General features: G+C 45.6%; 3 protein-coding genes across 3 annotated transcripts; 2 read left to right on the forward strand and 1 right to left on the reverse strand.

The window, feature by feature from the left end:
- The first annotated feature begins 2,360 nt into the window (after positions 1–2,360).
- LOC9271679 (phospholipase A1 PLIP1, chloroplastic) lies at positions 2,361–6,365 on the forward strand. Its single transcript, XM_015775215.3, has 4 exons — positions 2,361–3,154; positions 4,413–4,955; positions 5,078–5,494; positions 5,601–6,365. The coding sequence occupies exons 1-4, from the start codon at positions 2,519–2,521 to the stop codon at positions 6,039–6,041; spliced, it is 2,037 nt and encodes a 678-aa protein (XP_015630701.1). The 5' UTR covers positions 2,361–2,518; the 3' UTR covers positions 6,042–6,365.
- Positions 6,366–7,109: 744 nt separating this feature from the next.
- On the reverse strand, positions 7,110–14,060 carry LOC4326617 (ATP-dependent zinc metalloprotease FTSH 9, chloroplastic/mitochondrial-like). Its single transcript, NM_001398041.1, has 17 exons — positions 13,470–14,060; positions 12,707–12,860; positions 12,101–12,193; positions 11,629–11,717; positions 11,077–11,200; positions 10,743–10,862; positions 10,550–10,600; positions 10,116–10,177; positions 9,816–9,873; positions 9,563–9,688; positions 9,407–9,487; positions 9,176–9,305; positions 8,768–8,916; positions 8,296–8,577; positions 8,137–8,226; positions 7,782–7,835; positions 7,110–7,649 (listed from the first exon to the last, which is right to left on the reverse strand). Exons 1-17 carry the CDS (start codon positions 13,973–13,975, stop codon positions 7,509–7,511), a joined length of 2,310 nt encoding a protein of 769 aa, NP_001384970.1. The 5' UTR covers positions 13,976–14,060; the 3' UTR covers positions 7,110–7,508.
- Positions 14,061–20,023: 5,963 nt separating this feature from the next.
- Positions 20,024–23,240, forward strand: LOC4326618 (probable polygalacturonase). Its single transcript, XM_015757395.3, has 6 exons — positions 20,024–20,342; positions 20,451–20,838; positions 21,219–21,339; positions 21,503–21,677; positions 22,250–22,320; positions 22,439–23,240. Exons 2-6 carry the CDS (start codon positions 20,503–20,505, stop codon positions 23,071–23,073), a joined length of 1,338 nt encoding a protein of 445 aa, XP_015612881.1. The 5' UTR covers positions 20,024–20,342; positions 20,451–20,502; the 3' UTR covers positions 23,074–23,240.
- Positions 23,241–23,534: the final 294 nt, after the last annotated feature.

A 23,534-nucleotide genomic window follows, 5' to 3' on the forward strand; every position in this document is an offset into this window, starting at 1 on the left:
CCGCGCGCCCGCGCGCGACGACGCGACGTGCGCTCCGCGCGTCCGTTCCGGGAGAGATCAGCGCATATGAGAACGCATATTCGTGGTGCGCGCGGGGTCGGTCCGCGGCGGCGGCTGCCTGGCTGCCCTGCCTGGCGGAGATCCCAACGTACGTGAACGATCGGCTCGTCGCTCGCGCGCCACGCCGATTTTTCTCACCCCGGCTGCTTTGTTTGCTGTGACGACGACCGGGAAACGTTTTTGTGCGTTTTTCTCCCTCCTCTCCTGCCACTGGCGTACGTTTTCGCGGAAATACCCTTCGGTTGTACGTATCTGTGTGCACGGTAACGCATGGCAATTGGCAACATGCATCTAGCTAGCAGCGCTGTTCCGTGGAACGCATGCAGTTGCACTGAACCACTCGTCAACGCGTAGTAGTACGCCTCAACGAGTCGACCGCGACACGCAGACAATATGCGATTAATTCCACCGGTTCTATCGGGCAGTCGGCACAGGGAAATTTAACTATTTACGACATGGCAATTAACGATTTGCCATACCGTGTTTATAACATGTGGACTCTCATATGTCTATAAATGTGGGCCACTTATAAGACTGGCAAATAGTTAAAAGCCCCGTCGGCACGGAGGGCTCTCCGTATGGGCAGTTGATGTTTTTCTCGTACGTGCGTAGAGCTGGTAAATTAGGTCTGCCTTTATGGGCGTGTACTTTTTTTGTTAATAGTCGTGACTTTTTCTTTAAATATTGTTTTAGGCTTAGAAGAGGTGGTCTAATTTATCAGGCAACTGATTCTTTTGACAGATGACAATGCGATAATTTTGATCTTTAGCATAGAAAATAGATGGGTACCAAAAATAACATAAAACTTCCGTTACAAACGTCATTAAGGTCAAGTGTTTTAACCACGAGTTGAGACGAAGAAATACCAATTTACCCTTGCTCAACAAAGACGACTAGCGATGGCGGAGGGGCTCATCGATGGTGGACTGGCCGCGACGACCAGCTGCTTTTGCATGGCCTCGAGCTCCAACTGCCACTATAAGCTGAAGGAGGCGGTCGACGGGTTACGCTGTCCTAGTTATTAATGATGTTATTATTACAACTAACTACTAGATTGATCGGAGATGCTGTCATTTTTTATAGCTAGCAGTCATTGTTGCACTATTCTTACTCTATCAATTCCATAATATAAATTACAACTTTTTTTAATGTCCGTAATATAATATGTGTATGTATATATGTATACAATTAATTAGCACGTCTTCTTCACTAATTATTATTATTATAAATATTTCATCGTTAAGATCTTTAATTCTATTTGATGCATATATTATATTTAAGAGGATAACCTAAATTAAGAGATAATAATAATTATTTCTTGATCTTTAAGTTAAGAGTACTACTACCTCCGTCCCAAAATACTTGTCGCTTTAAGTTTTTTTTATAACATTTGATCATTTGTCTTATTCAAAAAGTTATAGAATTATTACTCCCTATGTCCCAAAATATAAGCATTTTTAGCACAGTGACAAGTCAAACATTTTTGACTCTGACTATTAATAGAAAAAAAGATCAATCATATAAAATTGATGTTACTAGATTTATCATTAAACACACTATCATTTGCAACTCTTTTTATTTAAAACATCTTACTTTAATAGATATTGTTGGTCAAAGTAACATCTTGGAGACCATGTCAGGCTCTAAAAATGCTTATATTTTGGGATGGAGGGAGTATTTATTTTGTTTGCGACTTGCTTTATTATCAGAAATACTTTAAGGCTGCGTCCGATGCATGGGATTAGGAACCCATCTCTTCTGCACGAAAAACGGAAGGATCCATTAGCACGTGATTAATTAAGTAGTAGCTATTTTTTTTAAAAAAATAGATCAATATGATTTTTTAAGCAACTTTTATATAGAAACATTTTGAAAAAATACACACTTTATTAGTTTAAAAAGCGTGTGTGCGGAGTAGGGGGAGAAGGGTTGGGAACCCCTCATCGGAACGCAGTATAAGTATGACTTATCTTTTTATATATATATTTACACTAATTTTAATTTTTTAAATAAGATGGACCGTTTAATATTATAATAAAAAGTTTAAGTGACCACTAATTTAGAACTAATGGTATTTTGGAATGGAGGGAGTATTCGAACAAATCGGCCAATACCACGGGGCCTCGTGGCCATTTCCGCTACCCATCCCATCAGTAATCACGCCGTCGTGGGCTTCCCCGCACATCCAAATTTTCCTTCGGTTTCGCCCGGCGGGCCGGGCGGTTGACCTGCTTATACTTACTGCGTGCTAGTAGTACAACTATTAAGACCCCCATCCCCCGTTCCCCCCGGATTCTCCCGTGCTCCATCGGACGCACGGGCTCACCGCCCCCCGCCCCTCCTCTCCACCAAGAAACTAACCAACGCAAACGCCAACCACCGCCGCGCCAATCGCCTCTTTCGTTGCCCTCGCCGCCGGCGGCGACAAGGAAGGACACAGAGGGAGGCACCTGTTCTCATGGTGGCGAGCGTCGCCGCGGCGCACGCGGCCGCGGCGTCGGCCGGGGGGAGGCGGGCGAGGAGGGAGCCGGCGTCGATGCACGCCGGGATCAGGCGGTCGCGGTCCGAGCCGCACCTCCGGTGCTCTCGCCGCGGGGGTGCGGCCGGCGCGGCGCTCACCACGAGCCGGTCCATCGGCGTGTTCCCGTTCCAGTTCGGCGCCGCGCCGCTGCGCACGCCGCCGCTCCCCGACGGCGGCGGCGACGGGTCGCGGCTGCTCACCGTCGCCGGGCCCGACGACGAGCCCGACGACGCCCCCGGGCCGGAAATGCCGGCGGCCAGGCGGCGGCCCGACGCCCACTGGCTCGACCGCCTCCTCGAGCTCCGGTCGCGCTTCCACGACCCGACCAAGCGCCACTCCTCCGACAACAATGGCCTCATCTTCCAAGACGACGACGACGACGACGACGTCTACCACCTCGACGGCGACGACGGCTGCGGCGTGAACTACGAGGACGACGACGAGCAAGTGGATGACAGGTGGGACCGGGAGTCCTTCAGCAAGCTGCTGGCGCGGGCCCCACTCGGCGAGGCACGGCTGTTCGCGCAGCTGGCCTTCCTCTGCAACATGGCTTACGTCATCCCGGAGATCAAGGTGAGCCCGACACCAACACACACAAAAAAAACGTAAAATCCTCGCCGTCCGATCAGCCGCCGACGGCCGTGATCAGCTGATCTGGCCGCTGCGGCAGCTCACCTAACAAAAACGTTGCCTTTTTTTTTAAAAAAAATTAAGCGAGAAAAAGATGTGAGTCCTCGCACGTACAGGCTGGGATGTTCGTCGACGTCGTCGGTTCAGCCAGGGGTTGAACTGAACTAATTTCGCGTAGAATTTTTTCGGGTGGCTAATTAATGCGGTTTGGTTCGGAGAATGGCTTTAAATGTTTGCCGGATTTTGGTAGCAGTAGCAAGAACCCCGTCTTAATTACGCTCGCCGATTCGCTTTGAATGCTTGATTGAGTTTAGAATATATAAATGGCCTCATCATGTTCCGATTTGTCCATGCACACAAGACTTATTCCGTCTCGTAATTAGCGACCCCACCAAGAAAAACAACTTTCCTTCACACACAGCTTCACTCCTCGCTTTGGTAAAAACATACAGTATTTTGGATACATTCTGCGCAATTTTGGCAATAACTTGTTTGCAAAATTGACACGGTCGCCATCTAATTTAAATTTGATTAGTAATTTGTCGCATACCAACATGCGCTTAAATGTATATAAATTCAGTGATTAAAGTTTTTAAAAGTTCGATTTGACGTATGTCCAAACTACGTTTTTGGGACCTGACTTATTTGCAAAATTTGGGCAATAAATTGTTTGCAAAATTGACACTGTCGCCTTCTAATTTAAATTTGATTACTAATTTGTAGCATACCAACATGTGTCTAAATGTATATAAATGCGGTGATCAAAGTTTTAAAACTTCGATTTGACGTATATCCAGAGTATGTTTTTGGGACCTGACTCCTAATGAGGAGTACCTTCTGCTTTATGTGCCCTTAATCCCTAAATCGACGTATAGTTTTCTGGAATTAAGGAGAAAACGGCCACGTAGTTCTCTGTATTTCTCTCGGTGGTTGGCTGAAAAGTTGTCGTGGATTAGCAATTTAGGAGTAGTTGTACTGCTGTTCCTGCATTTAATCATAGGCAGCTTGTAAATCCCATGCTTGCACGATGGTCATCAATTTCAAACCTCGAGTCATGGTTTTGCAAAGAAATGAATTCCCAATCGAAATTTTCAGTTGGCAATGTTAATCTGAACGACGAACTAGATTAATGGACGTGAAATGCGAGTAAAATACCTGATGACTGATGAATGAAAGAACGGATTTTTGTTTGGAATTCAAGGTTGAGGAGCTGAAGAAATACTACGGATTGCGGTTCGTCACGTCGTCGCTGGAGAAGAAGGCCGAGGCCGGCGAGATCCGCTCCAAGCTGGACGTCGACTCCACGCGGCCGCGCGCCGCGCCGGCGTGCGAGGCGGCGGCGGCGACCACCTCGGGGCCGCAGCCGCGGCGGCCGATCCGGTCGCACCTGGCCTACGAGGTGGCCGCGTCGGCCGCGTCGTACGTGCACGCGCGCGCGCGCGGCCTGCTCTCGTTCGGCGGCGCCGGCGGGCAGCAGCCGCGGGCGGAGGAAGGAGGGCACGGCCGGCTTTACAACTCCGGCGTGGCGGCGTACGTGGCGGCGTCGACGGTGACGGCGGTGGTGGCCGCCGAGGACGAGGCGCGGCAGGAGGCCGCGCGCGACCTGCGCTCGCCGCTGTCCTCGCCGTGCGAGTGGTTCGTTTGCGACGAGGCCGACGCGCGCACCCGCTGCTTCGTCATCCAGGGCTCCGACTCGCTCGCATCATGGCAAGCCAACCTCCTCTTCGAGCCCACCATGTTCGAGGTATTCTTCTTCTTGATCAGATCAAACAAGAGAGAGAGAAAAAGAAAGCTTGAACTGAACAAATCCATGGCGAAGTAGCTAGTGCTGATTTCTGACGGCGTCTCGATCGATCAACTGTTCAGGAGACAGGGGTGCTGGTGCACAGGGGCATCTACGAGGCGGCGAAGGGCATCTACGAGCAGCTGATGCCGGAGATCGCGGCGCACCTGGCGGCGCACGGCGAGCGGGCGCGGCTGCGGCTGACCGGCCACTCCCTCGGCGGCAGCCTGGCGCTTCTGGTGAGCCTGATGCTGGTGGCGCGCGGGGTGGTCGGCCCGGAGGCGCTGCTCCCCGTGGTCACGTTCGGCGCGCCGTCCGTGTTCTGCGGCGGGCAGCGCGTGCTGGACGCGCTCGGCGTCGGCGAGGGCCACGTTCGCTCCGTCGCCATGCACCGCGACATCGTGCCACGGGCCTTCTCCTGCCGCTACCCCGGCCACGCCGTCGCGCTCCTCAAGCGCCTCAACGGCGTGCTCCGCAACCACCCCTGCCTCAACAACCAGGTGAGGAGCCACGATCGCCGCCGCCGCCGCCGTCGTCGCGCGGCTAGCTGTATCTGTCACCGTTGCTGTGGCCTGGCCTAACGCCCGTTGCGTTGTGTGTGAGCAGAGGATGCTGTACACGCCGATGGGCACGACGTACATCCTGCAGCCGGACGGCGCGGCGTCGCCGCCGCACCCGTTCCTGCCGGAGGGGGCGGCGCTGTTCCGGCTGGACCCGGAGGGGCGAGCCGAGCGGCCGGCGAGGCACGTGGTGGCGAGCGCGCTGCGGGCGTTCCTCAACTCGCCGCACCCGCTGGAGACGCTGAGCGACCTGTCGGCGTACGGCTCCGAGGGCGCCATCCTCCGCGACCACGAGTCCAGCAACTACTTCCGGGCGCTCAACGCGCTCACCAGGGTGCCGCGCCGCCGGAAGCAGCCGGAGATCGTGTGGCAGCTGCCCGGCGTCGAGCGGCTGCAGCAGTATTGGTGGCCGGGGATCGCCGGCACCGTGTTCCCGGCGGCGCCGCCGGTGTCGGTCCGGAACAAGGAGCTGGTCTCCGAGGCCTGAGTCGCTCGGCATTGATCGCCATTTGTTTTTGCTCGCTTGAGCAAGAGTGTACATTCTTTGGGTTCTTTTGGTTCTTTGGTTGGTTCATCGAATCGTACATACAAAAGGGTATAGCCTCTCTCTTTGTTGTAGGTTTTTTTTTCTTTTTTTTTCATGTGTAAATTTGTAAGGAAATGGTAGTAGTGCCTGTCCCGGTGGCTTGCGAAGCTCTGCAGGCTGCTGAATAAAAATGGCAACTGTTCTTGCCATGGGTTCATGTGGTATAGTGAACTCATGTAAATCTGCTGCTTCGATGAGGAATGAAATTTTATATTACGGATTTTAGTGCTGGCAATCATCTTTTGCTCTCTAAAACTATTTTGTCAGATTATTTATCCTTTTGAATCTTTTTCACCTCACCGTACAGTGGCGAAATACTTTTGGGGGAGTGATATGTTTATACTTTATAAAAGAACAAAACCCTTCCTACCTGGTAGGCTCAAGCATAACGTTAAACGGGCCGGATTCCACACCTACATGGTTCGAGGATTAAAAGCCCAAACTCTCTATCTACAACACCTGGTAGTCATGCTCCCAAAGCCCCAATAGTACCACCTCGCCAATTTACACTGGAAGCCACGCACTTATAAGGGTAGTAGTTGGCCCCCCTTATCACGAGCACATGACGAAGTGAGCGGGCTCTTTGTAGCCCTGGAAAGTCCCCGGGCCCTCAACCGCAGAGATGCGGCCGCGGAGACGCGGAAAGTCTCAGCGCTCGCGCCCTCCTCTTCGCGAGGGGGCAGAGACACGTGTGGAGCCCTTTGGGCGCGAGCCGAGATCATAATTGGCCAATTACACAGTTATTCACTTGATCCATCTCCGGATTAACAGAACGGGGCTTACGATTGTGTGCAAAATCTTTTTTTTTGGTCTATTTGCAAAAGTAAACGCCTGATTGTTCACCTGATTTTGTTTGGAACAGTAGGTTTTGAAGGATTCATCTGAGATCCGGGTATCACCAATTCACCATCTGTTGTATGCACGTTTTAATTACAAAATTAATTGGGTAGAAAGAGTCTAAGAAAAATGTGATTTGCAAATATGCAAATATATATATCACAAACACAATTCTACAACGCCAAACATGCAATGTTACAAGTTCCCAAAAAAATTACACTTTCACCTTTTTTCCTAACTAAGCTGAGTATGAACTTCTCAACCCAGGAGCATTGCTGCTGGGCAAAGATGGGCGCCACAATGAGCCTCGCCACAGTAATAATCGGTCGGCGTGCAACACCTTGCAAAACCGGTCTTCCCATCTTTTAAAACTTCCTGCCAGTTTGCGTGGTGCAAAACTCCATGTGATGCACCCCGATTTGCAAGATGGGAGAAATGAAAAGAGGCTTTGTGCTATCTAAGGCGCCAATTACTACTGTACATGGATTTACAGCTGGGTCTACTGCCTTGATGCAACAAAAAGGTCCTCCTTTAAGTTAGCGCAAAATCCTCTTCTTGGAAAGAAAGCTGCGGCTCTTCTTGGTAGGGATGAACCACTTTGTTTATCTCATCTGCGGTGAGTGTTTCACGCTCCAGCAGGGCGTTTGCTAAAGCGTGTAATTGCTTCTCATGCTGACAAGAAGTTTGGAAGGATGATTCAGCACTTGTAGTAAAAGAAAATAAAAGGTGAATTTGTTCTGTGTTTAGGCAGGGGATCAAAGCAACATTCTAGGGAAAAACTCCCATCAAGATTGAGAAACATACCTTCTTCAATAAACGCTTGACCCGCCCATAAGCTTCTCTTAAGAGTTTGACGACCTACAAGATCATCATATGAAAAATAGATCACCATCCAATGCAGCATAGTTTTACTAAGGTTGGCAATGCAGACAATGGCCTATGAATACTGGATTACTGATATATATACTACAAAAAGGAGCAACCACAACTTGTAGTTGTGAAGTACTCATGTGCTACTAATTACTATGCTAAATATGCTCGAAGGAATTTACAACAGGAGTTAGCATGACAAAAAAACATTAGGAAAGGGAGCACCTTAAACTAATGCCTGGCCAAATGAAATAGCCAAACTATAAAGAATATTACTATGAAAATGTACCTCAGCATCTATCCTTGATTGCATCTCAACACTTGGCCGTTCTTTCACATGCACAGGACCAATAGCATCACTCATCCCACAATTTGATACCTACGCAGCAACTCAGTTAAGCTATTTAAACACCTAACAGGAAAATTTCATGGGTAATAAAATAATTACCATGTACTGAGCAAGCTCTGTTGCAGTATGAAGATCATTTCTTGCCCCAGTTGTAACATTGTCTTCCCCAAAAATGAGCTCCTCTGCAACCCTGCCACCCATGCAAACATCAAGACGTGCCAGCAGCTGTTTCTTGCTAATAGAAGTCTCATCCTGTGAAGGAAGCTGTGTGACCATTCCAAGGGCAGAGCCACGAGGCAGGATAGTAGCCTTGTGAATGGGGTGGGCACCCTGGGTGTTGAGTGCAACAATAGCATGCCCACTTTCATGGTAGGCCGTAAGCTAAATAACAAAAATGCATAATGATCAGTGTATTGTATTTCACATTTCTGCATTTAAAAGCATATCGACAACAATGCTGGTAGTAGAATACTAACAATAGAGACCACCATAACGGCACTCTATAGGTAAACATAGGCACTATAACTATTAACTCTCTTAAAATAAAATAAAGTAACTTGAAGAGGCATGCCTTTTTGGATTCGTCAGATATGAACATTGATTTCCTCTCAGTTCCCATGATAATACGATCTTTCGCAAATTCCAACTGTGCAGCAGCCAACTTGTCAGCACCTTCAACTGCAGCCTTAATTGCTGCAATGTTTACTAGGTTTGCAAGGTCTAACAGAAAGAAATAAATAATTAGTATGAGTCTTCCTACATGTATACGTGTAAAAATTTATAGTGCCTCCAAATATTGATACGAGGAATACAAGCAAGTTAGCACTTAATAAATGATGAAAGGAAAAACCAGGTGACAGGTCAATGTAGCAAGTAACTTTAAAATGCTTATCTTCATGTGAAAAACCTCATAGTCAATGCTTATTAAATGGAATTCAAGATAACAGTTTAAGATTGTTCAAATTATAGTAGTGCATACCAGCTCCATTGAAGCCAGGAGTACTGCGGGCAATCGCATTAACATCCACATCACTGGATACTGGCTTATCTTGCAAATAGAGCTCGAGAATTTCTTGGCGTCCCCGCACATCAGGATTGGGGACAACAATCTAAAGCAGCTCAAACAAATAAATTAATATGGAATATTACAATAAATATGAACTGCTGATAGTACATGAGAAGAGTAACAAATATTTACTCAGTTACTTACATGCCTATCGAATCTACCAGGTCTTGTAAGTGCTGGATCAAGAATATCTGGCAAGTTTGTCGCAGCCATCACAATTATTCCCTGCAAAATCAATAGAAAACACAATTTACATAAAGTCCTCTGTGTGATGGACTGTTAAATATGTGATAAGGTTACCTCATTTTGTTCAAAACCATCCATCTCGACAAGAAGTTGATGCAATGTTTTCTTTGTGTGTCCTTCCCACTGTTTTCTAGTTGAACCCACAGCATCTATTTCATCAATGAAAACAATGCATGGCGCCTGTAAAGAGGGAAACTATGAATGTTTAACAAGGCAACACACTACGATCTAGAAATCATAAGGGCAAACTGGGTGAGATTAAGCTCAGAGCAACACATGTTTAGAGAAAGGGCTCAGAAATCAGAACCTTCTTCTTTGCAGCTTGAAACAATGACCTCACTCTCCGAGCACCAACACCAACAAACCTGACAAGAGAGAAGGTAAGTTCTGATTAAAAACAAGAAAAACATTAGTAGGAGAAATACGCATTTATCAGTACAATGCATTCAATAGTAAATACAAAGTTAGTAATTCAATATTATTCCAGAATAAACCTGAATAGCAAACATGTAGATAAAACCAATACTTTGCAAAATAACCAATAATTGCATTTTATTACTCAACGGCTAAACAAGACCAAAAAATATTATTCACAAGGAGATCTTACATTTCCTCAAATTCAGAACCTGCCCGATAAAAAAATGGCACACCAGCTTCACCAGCGATAGCCTAAAGCACAAAGTTAACTCCAGTAAGGTACGAACTTATGAAGGAAATGAACGTTGGAGAAAAGAGTAACTAGAAAAAAAAAAGAGCTTTGAGTAAGTCTGAAAGCATGAAAATGTCATCTAGACTAGATGCATTGACAGAAGAAAAGCACAAAACAGCAGAACAGTGGTTACCACTACTTTATACATGTATTAATATTTGATAAGAATATGTGCAGACAATGAGAAGGATATGCCGAAGATGACAGTGGGAGAAAGGATGTAAATAGAAAATTCAGCAAACCGAATGCTTGGGTGGACGGATTTCTTTCCTCTACAAAATCTCAAAGATCAAACACGTGAAACAATAATGGAGCACTCTGAACTAGTTTACCTTAGCAAGCAGAGTCTTCCCAGTTCCTGGAGAACCAGTCAAAAGTATTCCCTAAAAAGACAAATTAAACATCAAGGTTTACATCTTTTGAAATTTCAATCAATAATAATATAGAACACACAGATATGTATCTGGAAGATTCCGCGGAGCATGATATGGAACACAAAGAATGCAATTTGCATATAGAAATTACCTTCGGTAGTTTTCCACCAAGCCGAGTAAACTTTGAAGGGTTTTTTAGATACTCAACTACCTCCTCGAGTTCTTTCTTTGCGTCATCACACCCTTTGACATCTTTAAATGTCTTGACATTCTGAATAAAAACACCATGAGGGAATAAGGGATCATCTGGAATACATAAATGGATATTTGCATAAATAATAACAAATGGCATATATGAAAAAAAAAGAGAGGAAAATTTGAGATGTGCTAAACTGCTAATGCAGTTTCTGTCACTTTTATTAGTGGAAAAAAATATTGCCCTTTTCATATACTACGTTCTACTTCTATATATTGCAATATCTCACCTTCTCCGGCATGATATCCTTATTCAATTCTTTAGGAGAATATGATGAACTGGAACCAACACCAGATGCCCCTATTCCACCTAAGCTACCAATATACTTTTGAAGAGCAGCAGCACCCATTACCCTGCAAAATATGAAGCACCAAAACAAAGAAATTATCTCAATAAGTAACTAATCCAAAAAAAACCCATGCAAGAAGCACTGAAAATGATATTTCGGCAAGAAAGATACAATGGGAGCAACAGGAGTTTTCCTAATTCTCTAAATGCATATAGCTCCATAGTATCAGCATTACAGCACCAGATGTAACAAACAATGTTATTCATGCCTTAAACCACCTAAGTAGGGGTATCACATTTGTGTTTAATCTACAATTCATCATGAAACTGAAATTATAGTCTCATTGTGCCAACACAACATAATTATGTAACATGATGAGTGACTCAATCAAGTAAGATAATCAAACAAAGAAGATTGACATAAACATGTTGTAAACTGGCAGAAGAAAACATATTGATAAAACTAACTAGTGTCATGACAGGTTGAACATACCACATTAGTCCAACAGCAATTGTAAACAGCACAGTCGAGAAGATTTCTTGAGCAAACCGGGTTGATCTACCTGTAGCTTTAGGGTCAACCTAATAATGGAACACAAATCCAGGAATAAAAACATTATCAGGAATTCAGAAGTACAAATTTGAAACAATACCTGTGTCCCAGCATATGAAAGTTGTTACAAATAATACTTCATGTGGAAATATATGACGCGTTAGAAAGCACGCAACATAATTTCCATAATCTTCACTACTAAAATATAAAACACTATCGATCATGGGAAAACAGTACCATTCAATTTGCCATGAAAAAACAACTTCAAACATATAGTGTTTTACCAACATCCTCATACAAAAATAAATAAATAGTATAATAATCAAAATTGGAGGCAGTACCAATGTCCAAGTCATCACATTTTTAAAAGAGAGTTCTATAATAGCATGATTGAAAGATTGAGTGAACTTACCATAACTACATGTAATGGTTGCTTTTCTGATATGCCGGGATTCATGAAAGGCTTGTCCTCGTTCCCAGATACACGTTGCTTCAATTCTTGCAGCTACTGACATTAATGCATATTATAGCGAGTGAAGAGAGGTCACAAACCAACAACTTGGTGACTGGTTATTAAAAGTATTATGCAGGAACCAGATAGGAATTGATGCAACAATAAAAACATAGTAATATCAGAAGGTTATAAGCTTTAAGTTTTTTCTGTTCGACATAATAGTAATGCTCGTCTAGATGATGAAGCTAACACATTCTAATTGAGATGACTGTCTCAAATAGTGCAATACATCTGTGAATATTCCAAAAACATGGATGTAATCATGTAAATAGGAGTATATATTGTGTGATATAATAGATGGATTTGGATGTTAGTTTCCATGCAATGATATAGACAATGCAGCATAAATAGAAGGATTTGGATCTCTGATGAAGTTTCCAGGTAGCATGGTGTTGGGGATATTTTATGCAATTCAAGTTTGAAGATGCGTCAACTGACAAGTGACAAGCATAATGCAGAAAATAACAAAGTGCCATAAAAGAGTGATTTCAAAAAGAAAATTACCAGGGCTGGCAGACTTGCAGACCTCCCAGACTGTTCGTCTGGAAGGTAATCAGCTATGCCATTGGTGAGAATAAGAGCCCGAAGGTATTCTGCAACACCTCTGCTGTCCACAGCATGGCTTCTTTGCTCGAACCTTTTGATGACATCTTCTGGGCTGCCATCGATTTCATATACCCAAATATAGGGAAAAAAAAGGACCCTATCATTCTCTAAAATCTAAATAGGGCATCAGATCATAATGCAATTGACAAACAAAACTAAAAGAACAAGTTTTTGTTGCTCTAGATAACTGTTATGGTAGTCAGACGATGGCAGGGAAAAAAGGAGCTTATTCCATATCAAATATCAACACCACCAGCATTAGCTCATTATGCATGTTTTAGCTATGAATTTCACTTTTTATTACTACATTTGAGCTTTTCTACAAGCTGACTGAACTGTATGAATCAACAAACACAACACGCATTGCTTCCCAGTAATAACTAATTGTGCGAATCTTATCAATGCAATCCACCCAAATATCTTAACAATGGGAACAGACAAGCACCAATAAATCAAAACCATGCTACAATCGAGCTTTTAGGCAAGTTAATAGTTGAGGAATTGTGGTGTTCGGCAGGTCAATAGTCCGAGAGTATAATCAGCTACTCATACCTAGCCAATCCAAATTGCATTTTCCCCAATACCCCACTGTAATTCCCATTTGAGTTTACTAAGCATAAAAAAAGACAAGCAGTAAACGACTACTCTTCTGGGGGCGCACCTGAACTTGTTGAGCTCGTGGAGCAGCGCGCTCTGCTTGGCGGGATCCGCGGGGTTGGCGTCCGCGTCGTCGATCAGCCGCTGCAGTCGCCGGTCGGGCCGCCAGAAGGGCCACCAGCTCATCCAGTCCCCGGACACCACCCAGTCGAAGAACCTCCTCGCCGCGGCCACCACGGCCGCCGCGAGCGCCAGCACCCAAGCCCTACCCTTCTCCACCAGGTCCTCCAGCTCCTCCTCCTCCACCTTCCCGCCCCCCTCCGCGGCCGCCGTCCCCACGACCTCCTCCGCCTCCGGAGCGGCCGGCAGCTCGGGCGGCGGCGGGTCGGGGGCCGGGGAGGGCGCCGGCTGCGGGCCCTCCGAGGCCAATGCGCGGAGGGGCAGCGGGAGGCGCCGGTGGTGCCCCGCCCTCGGGAACGAGGCCGAGGAGGAGGGGAGGGGCAGCCGGCGGCGCGGGGGCAGCGGCGAGGGGAGGGGGCGGAGGAGGAGCGAGGCCTGGAGGGCGCTCATGGCGGAGGCGGTGGCGGTGGCGGAGGAGGCCGCGTCGCCGGCGAGGTGGGAGGCGCGTGCGCTTCTCCCCCTCCGTTTCCCCCCTTCTTTTTTTTGTTTTTTTTTCTCTCTCTCTCTCTCTTTTTTGTGGGCTCGGGGTTCTTGTATTTCGTGGACACGAGAGGTAGCCTTATCGCGAGCGAGCGAGCGCGCGCCGGACGGCGGAGGCGAGGCGACGCGAGTGAGCGAGTCGCGACGGGGGAGGGACAGTGGAGGGTTGGTTGGTAGGATTCACCGGGGGCCGTTGGTTTGGAGACGGGGGCGATGGGGACGGACGGCTGGGGTCGAGCGGCGACTTGACTCGGCGCGGCGTTGGGTTTGTTCGGTCGGCGGTGCGGTGCGGCGGATGGGTGGGTTTGGGTTGGGTTGGGTTTGGAGTTGGGACCCGCAGTGCGCGAAGGCACTCCGGTTGAAGCAAGGGACCGGATGCTCGAGCACACGAGCAAGGGAGAGGGAGAGGGAGAGGGAGAGAAGAAAGGGATGATGGGAGGGGGCAGCTTTAGGGTATGTAGGGAGGGACAAAAGGTAGAAGAAAAATGTACTCGTTGAATCTCATATAAAAGGATGTTGTGGATGGCTATTTTATAAACATAGTATAGTATGTATGCATCATGCAGGTGTTCGTATTATTATAGTGTTAATTTGATTCATGTCATTGCAAATTTGTCGCATTGAAAAATTGCCATTACTATTTATTTATTTGGAATCATGCCGTTACAATTTCACATTTATTCACTACCACCACCTACCCTTTCAGTGTATTTTGTAAAAAAAAAAAGATCAAATTGCACATGGGTTCTTCCTTCATCTCTCCTTCACTCGATCCAATCGAGTCATCTAGCTCCACATCATTATTCACTCGATCCAATTGAGCTCTCCAGCTCATCTCGGTCGGTGGGGTTGAGGAGCGCACCCCAACATAAATCAAAGTCGATGTCATGGTGTCCTCCATTGTCGCTCGCGGGTTTCCAAGTGTCGAGACAGAGTCAACATCAGGGTGTCCTCTGTCGGCGCCTCCTCCTCGGTCCTCATGTCAGTCCGTTGAGCCCGGAAGCCATTCCTCGAATCCATCGCCAGACACCTTTGCCTCGCTAGGTCTAACTAGTCACCAACCGGCGTCCGTCGCTAGCTGCCATGGTTGTTCGTCACAAACGTAGTGTAGAAGGGCGTGTTTGGGTGGTGTCCCCACTTTATAAAAGCAAAGGCAACACAACTTTGATCAAATTAGTCCTTTGTTTGTTTCGTTGTAACATATTTGTTATGCCACATTTTTGGGTTTTGTGTCTCTATTCATCATATGTACATATCTTTTTAGCAAAAACTTGTTTAATTTGTGGCTAAGAAATTATTAACCATCCAAAATGTGGCATGTCTAGTATCGATTACTTGAAAACAGGCGAGTTAAATATACTCTATCAATGGGCTCAAAAGTAATGTATTGTGATGCCAAATTCATCGTTGGGTTTAGCATAAAGAACAAATTATGATCTTAATTAGGGAAGGTGGTGGAAATTAAGAATCTTTTCTTGGATGAAGGTGGGAAAATGTTGGGTGAGATGCTAAAAGTGAATGCGTGCATCATATCTAGAACACACGCATGGGATTATGCCCGCTGGCATGGATTTATAATTGGCTAAATCCAATTTGCGAGATACAACTTGATCACATGGAGTTCTTTCTCCTTTGTTATGCTTTAAAGTACAGGCTGAGGTTCCCTTCTTGATGCATTCAGTCATATCTCTTCCAGAGCTTGAGCTTAAATTTGAAGCAAACCAACAGGGTATTAATTGAAATGAACATCCGAAGAAAATATATATTTTTACATAGTGCACAAACCCAACCCACCTTTTCTGCATATGCTCATTGGAAATCAAGAAGACAACATGATTACATGACCAGTTCGATGTAGGCTATGAAAATGATCTGACTTCGGTGCTATTAGTTGGCGTATAGAAGACCGAAAGATGGATTATTGGAAGGTTCTAAAAGATAGTTGATCAGAAACATAGACAAACATATCAGGCTGACGTAATGCCGTAATGGCCACACCATTATGTGTTGTTACCTCCTTTCATCTAGCTAAAAGAAGGAAAAATAATGTGAGATGCTAAAAGAAGGAACTTAGGACCTATATTAATAGTCTCTTCGTTTTAGATTATAAATCGTTTTGACTTCGGTTAAAGTTAAACTACTTCAAATTTCACTAAGTTTGTAAATAAATATATTACTCCCTCCGTTGTATATTATAAGACATTTGACTTTTTTCTAGTCAAATTTTGTTAAGTTTGATCAAGTTTATAGAAAAATTTAACATCATATAACATATTAAATTAGCATAATTAAATCCAATATTAAATACATTTTCATAATATGTTTGTTTTGTGTTGAAAATACTAATATATTTTTCTATAAATTTAGTCAAACTTAAAAAAGTTTGACTAGGAAAAATGTCAAACGACTTATAATATGAAACAGATATAATACTATTTGTAACACCAAATTAGTTTTATTAAATCTATAATTGAATATATTTTATTAATATATTTGTCGTGTGTTAAAATATTATTACTTTTTTCTATGAACTTAGTTAAATTTGAAGCAGTTTAAATTTAACCAAAATCAAAATGACTTATAATCTCAAAAGAAGGGAGTAAGAAAATTGATGAGAAAACTCGTGTCCGATATTGTTGGTTAGATGGCCTTATACTTCGCCTAGCCAAACGTTGGGCACGTCAAAGGTTCTTAGGCGAGTGTTTGGTTTACTATCACAATTAGCACACTTTTACTCTATCCGTCATGCACTTAATTGTTTGTCAAATCTTATTTGCGAACTACGAGCAAATGGTTATCATACTTATGACAAGGTTTGGCATAGAAGTGCGGCTACACGCGGATATCATCCAAATATACCGTAAAGAATGCGAAATTAATGGTTTGAAACACAGGAATAGGACAGTTTAGTTATGTTTTGCTTTGGTGAATCTAGCCCTCTTTATCTTTGCTTACGCTGTGTAGTGGAGTTTCCGAAAAAAAACATGGTGGTTTATTAATGTAAAATTAATTAAGTATTAACTTAAAAATAAATTAATATTATTATTTAAAATAGCTTTCATATAGAAAATTTTTATAAAAATTGTAAGGTTTAGTAGTTTGAAAATGTGCAGGTGGAAAGACGAGTTGGGAAAGAGAAGAAAAGATCTCAGCCTCGATCCTTTTGATTGCTCGATCAATGGCTTGTGAGTCAAATCAGGCCCAAGTTCAGTGCAATGGTTTGGGCGAAGGTGTCTGTAACTTGTAATAATAGGCCGGCCCTTACTTGGTTCTGTTTTAATCAGGCCGCTCATGCCCCAGTCTATATAAACCGTTCAGTCGTTCAGAGATACGCTTATTTCGGTGTTAGTAACAGTTTACAGGCTAACAGCGTTGATCCTTCATGGCAAAAATTCCTTTCTATAGTACGTTCAATGCAAATTTCCCAGCAAGAAATTCTCGACACTGTATAGCTGTGGAAATAACGTCCGAAACGAGCTGAATTCCGGTGACCAAAATCCAGCTACTAGTATCATGCCAGAGTGTGTTCGAATGAAGCAGGTTAACTTGGGTTTTGGAGGACCGAGGACAAAGCACGGTGCACGCAGCACGCTGCGTTGAAACCGCACGTCAATGGACCAGAAGGCAGAGGCCTGTGACAGCGTGAGTAGGCCATTGCCTTCTGCTGGCTTCTTGCGCATGCCGCATGGTTCATGGATCTGGTCCGATCCATTCCTTCCATTTTCTCCGACACAGCCTGCAACTATAGTCTTTACCCAATTGATTAATTATTAAACGACTGTAGTAGTAGCACGGCATTTCGCGAGGTCGCAGGCAAGCAGCAACAGCATCAAGACTATCAGTATAAGGCATGGATCCGTAGTCACAATGGAAACTTTGGGGCAACTGAACAAGTAAGGATGACGTTTTCCCTGGACCGGCACGGGAGACATCACAGGAGAAAAGTGTAAAGCGTAAGATCAAGTGGATAAAAATGTACATGCCAACTTGTCACAGAGATCTTGGGGTGCTTGATTTAGGGTATGTTTAGGTCCTTAGTAAAATTTTTCACCATGTCATATTGAATGTTTGGACACATATATGGAGTATTGAATATAAATGAAAAAAATAATTAATTACACAGATTGCGTGTAAATTGCGAGACGAATCTTTTAAGCTTAATTGCTCCATAATTTGTCAATGTTGTGCTATAGTAAATATTTGCTAATGACAGATTAATTAGGCTTAATAAATTCGTCTCGTAGTTTATAGGCGGAATCTGTAATTTGTTTTGTTGTTAGTCTACGTTTAATACTTCAAATATGTGTCCATATATCCGATGTGACACGCTAAAACTTTATACCCATGAATCTAAATACAGCCTTAGAAAAATTCACGATGGTTCTATGTTTACGATGGCTATGATATGAATGGAAGGACCCAAACAAATCATGGGATAGGGGTTGGAATTGTCGTATAATGAAGTATACAAGTTTCTCTTCGCCACGTAAAAAAAAACCATTGGGGAAACACAATGCGCTTGTGGGATTCTCTTAGGATAGAAGGGCGTAGGCCAAAGGACCTCATGCCACTGGTCTACGCAATCTTGAAGAACAAAGGGAAGTCCCTGCGTAAGGGAAAGTAAAATGATGTTTGGATTGATAACTTAGACCTTGAAGCCAATCCACCAATTCCAGTGGACCTTAGTGGTCAGCTAATCACCTGTATAGATTGTTGTACGAGACATCCATCTAAACGAGGAGGAGCCTGATCAAATTATATGAAAGTTCACAAGCCATTGGCAATGCTCAGTGGCATGGCTTACTATGCACAATACCTTGGGGCGTCAAACATGGTCTTCGATTCGCTCATCTAGAGAGTTTGGGCGTGGACAAATTTCATACATGGCTAGTTATCTAAAACAGGGTCTGAACCTCTAACCGGCTCGCGACTAGAGGATGGTAAAACAATGGGCTCTGCCCTCTCTCTATAGAGAAGACGGAACAACACTACATCTTGTTATCAGCTGCAAAAACATGAAAATAATATGAAGCCTAGTAGCTGCTTACCAACAACTTGACTCTAGACAATAGGAGACGACCCAAACTATAAAACACTAGTGGAAGACACTAACAAACACAACAAAACTTCCAAAAAGTGAGATTCACACTCATCCTCCTAGTCGTTTGGGAGATCTATAAGGAGAGGATTCGACAAATATTTGAGCATAAGAAGACTACATCGTCATTCCTTTCCACTAAAATCAAAGAAGAAACGCGGATATGGACGATGACAGAAACAAAGCGCTTACGTGATATTTTGCTTCTCTCTTTGTAGTGTATATAGTTTTTTCTTTTTCTTGTCTTTAGGGATTATATTTTCCTCATGTTATATTTAATGAAAATGTCCAATCTCACGTGGTTTTCCTCTTTTTTTTTTTTTTAAAAAAAAGAAGACTAGCAGTAGGCCTGACCGGCGCAGGCGCAGCAACAGCAACGCTGGTGAAAGTGCGTCTGCCACTCAGCCGGTGGCCTGTGCAGCAGCAAATGCGAAATAGGTAAGCTGCTGGCCATTTCCCACTGGAATCCCGCGATGTACCTCTGCTCGGTTTGGCTTTGGCATTCCCGCGAATCTTCGCCATTGCAATGGTACCTGCAGCCAAAATATTGCCGTGAAGGCGTAAACTCTCCATTTATAGCAGCACACAGCCAGATAACCGAAATACCGTCTCCTCCACCGCACCGCACCGCACCACACGCCACGCTGCTACTCCATCTGGTCCCCCCACCAAAACAGACGTACGCGCGCGCCCGCACGCACGCGAGGCGCGACCCACGGCCCACCGCGCCGCGCGCCGGGCCAAACATGGAACATGCCCCTTGAAAGTCGAAAGCAACACGCCTGTCGGTCACTCACTCGGTCATCCCCACTCATCATCGGCAGCTCAGCTTAACACTGCACTGCACACACACTCGCAGTGTGCCAGTGCACAACAGCACAAGCAAGCAAGCAAGCCTGCGCTGCTTTCCCCACGCGCTCCCCCACTAATCTCTCTCTCTCTCTCTCTCTCTCTCTCTCTCCGAGCTTAGCACAAAAGCCAAAAGCCAAACACCATCGAAAGCCAAGTAGCCAACCCAATCCATCCATGGAGCTGTAGCCTGCAAGCTTCCACAGAGAAGAGAACACTTGGGAGGAGGAGGAGGATCGAGCTGTAGATCTTTCTCTCCGTTGTACTCTTCTCCTTGGCTTGGCTTCCGGACCAAACTAATCACGGGGGGCTTTCGCTTCGTTAGCAACGGTAATCTCACGTAAATCCATCCGCAACGGAGCTCGCGGGCAACTTTTCCGGATGGATTGTTCGCTCCTTTCTTGGCGGCTGGTATTCACATCGATTCTTTTGTCGCAGCTGGCGAAGCTTCTTCCGGGGTTCTAGAACCTTCTAGAAGGAGTGTGGGGTTATGGGGAGGCAGCGGTGGTGGCTGCTGCTGGCGGTGGCGGCGGCGGCGGCGGTCGTCGTCGGTGCCGGGGCGCAGGAGACGTGCTCGGACATGGTGCCGGCGGCGCCGCGGCGCGGGGCGTGGATGTCGCTGGCCAGCTTCGGCGGCGGCGGCGGCGACGGGCGGACGCTGAGCACGGCGGCGTTCCAGGCCGCCGTGGCGAGCATCGAGCGGCGGCGCGCGCCGGGCGGGGCGCTGCTGTACGTGCCGCCCGGGGTGTGGCTCACGGGCCCCTTCAACCTCACCTCCCACATGACGCTCTTCCTCGCGCGCGGCGCCGTCATCCGCGCCACCCAGGTCAGCAAACCCCATGAGCTATGGATCCCTTCAATGCCCAAGAAACCTATCACCATTATAGCCTAGTTCTCCTCTGCTCAACTCAAGGTGGCTGCAGACATTGTTCTTCGTCTTTTGTGTCCTTGTTTGATTTGCTGCCATCAGAAAGAGAGATCTCTAGTCTAGTGTTGCAGTGGATTGAGAATCCAAGTGAAACACTTGAAACAAGCCATCTTTGTGGATTCTACTCATGGTGGTTTCTGATTTGTTGGTGATGTGTTGCTGTACTTCTTGTTCTGTACATCTGCAAACAAAGATTGAATCTTTGTCGACTGATAGTGTTGAGCTCTGGTTGGGTTTATCTGTTCTTCTTTGCAATAATCTGTGTGCATTTGGAGCAGGATACGTCAAGCTGGCCGCTGATCGAACCATTGCCGTCATATGGGAGAGGGCGTGAGCTTCCCGGTGGAAGATACATGAGTTTGATCCATGGCAATGGCCTTCAGGATGTTGTCATTACAGGTCATTACTACTCTTCATGCTCCAACACTCTTGGGCTCTTGGCATTTCTATTCATAAATTCCATCACAGGATGTTTACTGTTTTTAGGGAGGGGTATTTCTCAGTCCATCATGTGATGGTCTGCTAGTTAAGAGATTCATGGAAATTGCTTTTATTTGTGCAGGCGATAATGGAACTATCGATGGCCAAGGCAGTGCGTGGTGGGACATGTGGAAGAAGGGCACACTACCCTTCACTAGGCCTCACTTACTCGAGCTGATGAACTCTTCTGATGTTGTCGTCTCCAATGTGGTCTTCCAGGATTCGCCGTTTTGGAACATCCATCCTGTTTACTGCAGGTGAGGAGAACATGTTGCTTTCTTAGATTAGATCACATATATCACAATCCTATGTTTGCTTCCTAGGAGTTCAAAGAGAGGAAGAACACTTGCAAAACAATCACAATTAAATTTTTAGATAATGGAAGTGGATTACATCTCCAGCTTCTGTCATATGACACACATCAATCACAATTAAATGTTTCACGTTTATCTTACAGTACGACTGCTTAGCTTTTTTTTACCTCATAAACTTGCTTAAAGGGTACTGCAAACGTATAGCAGGATAACAGTTCATTTATGTACTGCCTCCATTTGCACCATCATAGACTTTATATTAACTCCAGTCTGGATACCTGCCTTGTGATAAACACATAATAGTACTGCATTGATTGGTTCTGGTGACTAGTGAACCACAACCAAAGTACAGAAGTTGCTATACATGACCAAACGATATCAGTACATTCATGTAGTATTGTGTTTTAGTAGTTTGTAACTATAGTAGTAATAAACCTGTGGTCCAAAAAATGTGTATTTATGGATGTTCCAGCTGAGAAATAAATGTCCGGATCATCTCTTGTGTGTGTGTGCAGCAATGTGGTGATAAGAAATGTGACCGTACTAGCTCCACATGACTCACCCAACACTGATGGAATTGATCCAGGTAAATTTTATTCTTTTCCTCGTTTCCTCACCAAAATTTTGTTCTGAATGTATGTTCAAGAAGATAAAAACAAATGCCGTTCGATCTTGAATCTAGAACTAAGCTCTGAATTATGCAGATTCCAGCAGCAACGTCTGCATCGAGGACTGCTACATCTCGACAGGAGATGATCTGATCGCCATCAAGAGTGGCTGGGACGAGTACGGCATGGCCTACGGGCGCCCCAGCTCGCACATCACCATCCGCCGGATCACCGGCTCCTCCCCCTTCGCCGGCTTCGCTGTCGGGAGCGAGACGTCCGGCGGCGTGGAGCACGTCCTCGCGGAGCACCTCAACTTCTTCAGCTCGGGGTTCGGCATCCACATCAAGACCAACACCGGCAGGGGAGGGTTCATCCGGAACGTCACCGTCTCCGACGTGACGCTGGACTCCGTCCGCTACGGCCTGAGGATCGCCGGCGATGTCGGCGGGCACCCCGACGACCGCTACGACCGGAACGCGCTCCCCGTCGTGGACGGCCTGACGATCAAGAACGTCCAGGGCCAGAACATCAGGGAGGCAGGGTCGATCAAGGGGATCGCGACGTCGGCCTTCTCCAGGATCTGCCTGTCCAACGTGAAGCTCAACGGCGGCGCGGCGGTCCGGCCGTGGAAGTGCGAGGCCGTCAGCGGGGCGGCGCTCGACGTGCAGCCGTCGCCGTGCACGGAGCTGACCAGCACGTCCGGGATGAGCTTCTGTACAAATTCGCTGTGAACTGAAACTGTCAAGCGTGCATGTTCAGGGGCCAAGTTGTTCTATAATTATCAAGGCGGTTTTTTTCTATCGATGAGGCAATGAGCGTGTTATGTTGGTAACGCCCATCAAAGATATGCTAAACATTTAATCATTCGTCAGAGTATATGAGTAATTCTCCGGAAAAAGTGTGTTCGGGACTCGGGAGAGAAGTTTAACTTCTATCAAGCACACGTAAAACAGAATAGTTTATTAACGTATAACTAATTTAGCTATAGAAGAATATATTAACATAATGAGTGAATTGCATCATGGGCCAAATATTATTGCCTAATTTTCATCTTGGACCAGGCCATACACAACATTTTCACTTTAGGCAAGGATTTGTTACCATCTAGTTATACATTGGGCCATAATTCGGTCAATCTGTCAGTCTCTTCTTTCCCATCTTCTAGCCGACTCCCACCACTACCACACTATGC

This window comes from Oryza sativa, chromosome 1, assembly GCF_034140825.1.
Source record: "Oryza sativa Japonica Group chromosome 1, ASM3414082v1".
Classification (NCBI taxonomy): domain Eukaryota; kingdom Viridiplantae; phylum Streptophyta; class Magnoliopsida; order Poales; family Poaceae; genus Oryza; species Oryza sativa.

Excerpts from the sequence above, each read along its gene's own strand:
- LOC4326618 (XM_015757395.3), top strand. The coding sequence starts at position 20,503 with ATGGGGAGGCAGCGGTGGTGGCTGCTGCTGGCGGTGGCGGCGGCGGCG. Across the intron at positions 20,839-21,218 it reads CCGTCATCCGCGCCACCCAG|GATACGTCAAGCTGGCCGCT; the intron begins GTCAGCAAACCC and ends CATTTGGAGCAG. Across the intron at positions 21,340-21,502 it reads TCAGGATGTTGTCATTACAG|GCGATAATGGAACTATCGAT; the intron begins GTCATTACTACT and ends TTATTTGTGCAG.
- LOC4326617 (NM_001398041.1), bottom strand. The coding sequence starts at position 13,975 with ATGAGCGCCCTCCAGGCCTCGCTCCTCCTCCGCCCCCTCCCCTCGCCG. Across the intron at positions 10,178-10,549 it reads GGAAGACTCTGCTTGCTAAG|GCTATCGCTGGTGAAGCTGG; the intron begins GTAAACTAGTTC and ends TTTGTGCTTTAG. Across the intron at positions 8,578-8,767 it reads TATCTGACGAATCCAAAAAG|CTTACGGCCTACCATGAAAG; the intron begins GCATGCCTCTTC and ends TTTGTTATTTAG.
- LOC9271679 (XM_015775215.3), top strand. The coding sequence starts at position 2,519 with ATGGTGGCGAGCGTCGCCGCGGCGCACGCGGCCGCGGCGTCGGCCGGG. Across the intron at positions 3,155-4,412 it reads ACGTCATCCCGGAGATCAAG|GTTGAGGAGCTGAAGAAATA; the intron begins GTGAGCCCGACA and ends TTGGAATTCAAG. Across the intron at positions 4,956-5,077 it reads TCGAGCCCACCATGTTCGAG|GAGACAGGGGTGCTGGTGCA; the intron begins GTATTCTTCTTC and ends TCAACTGTTCAG.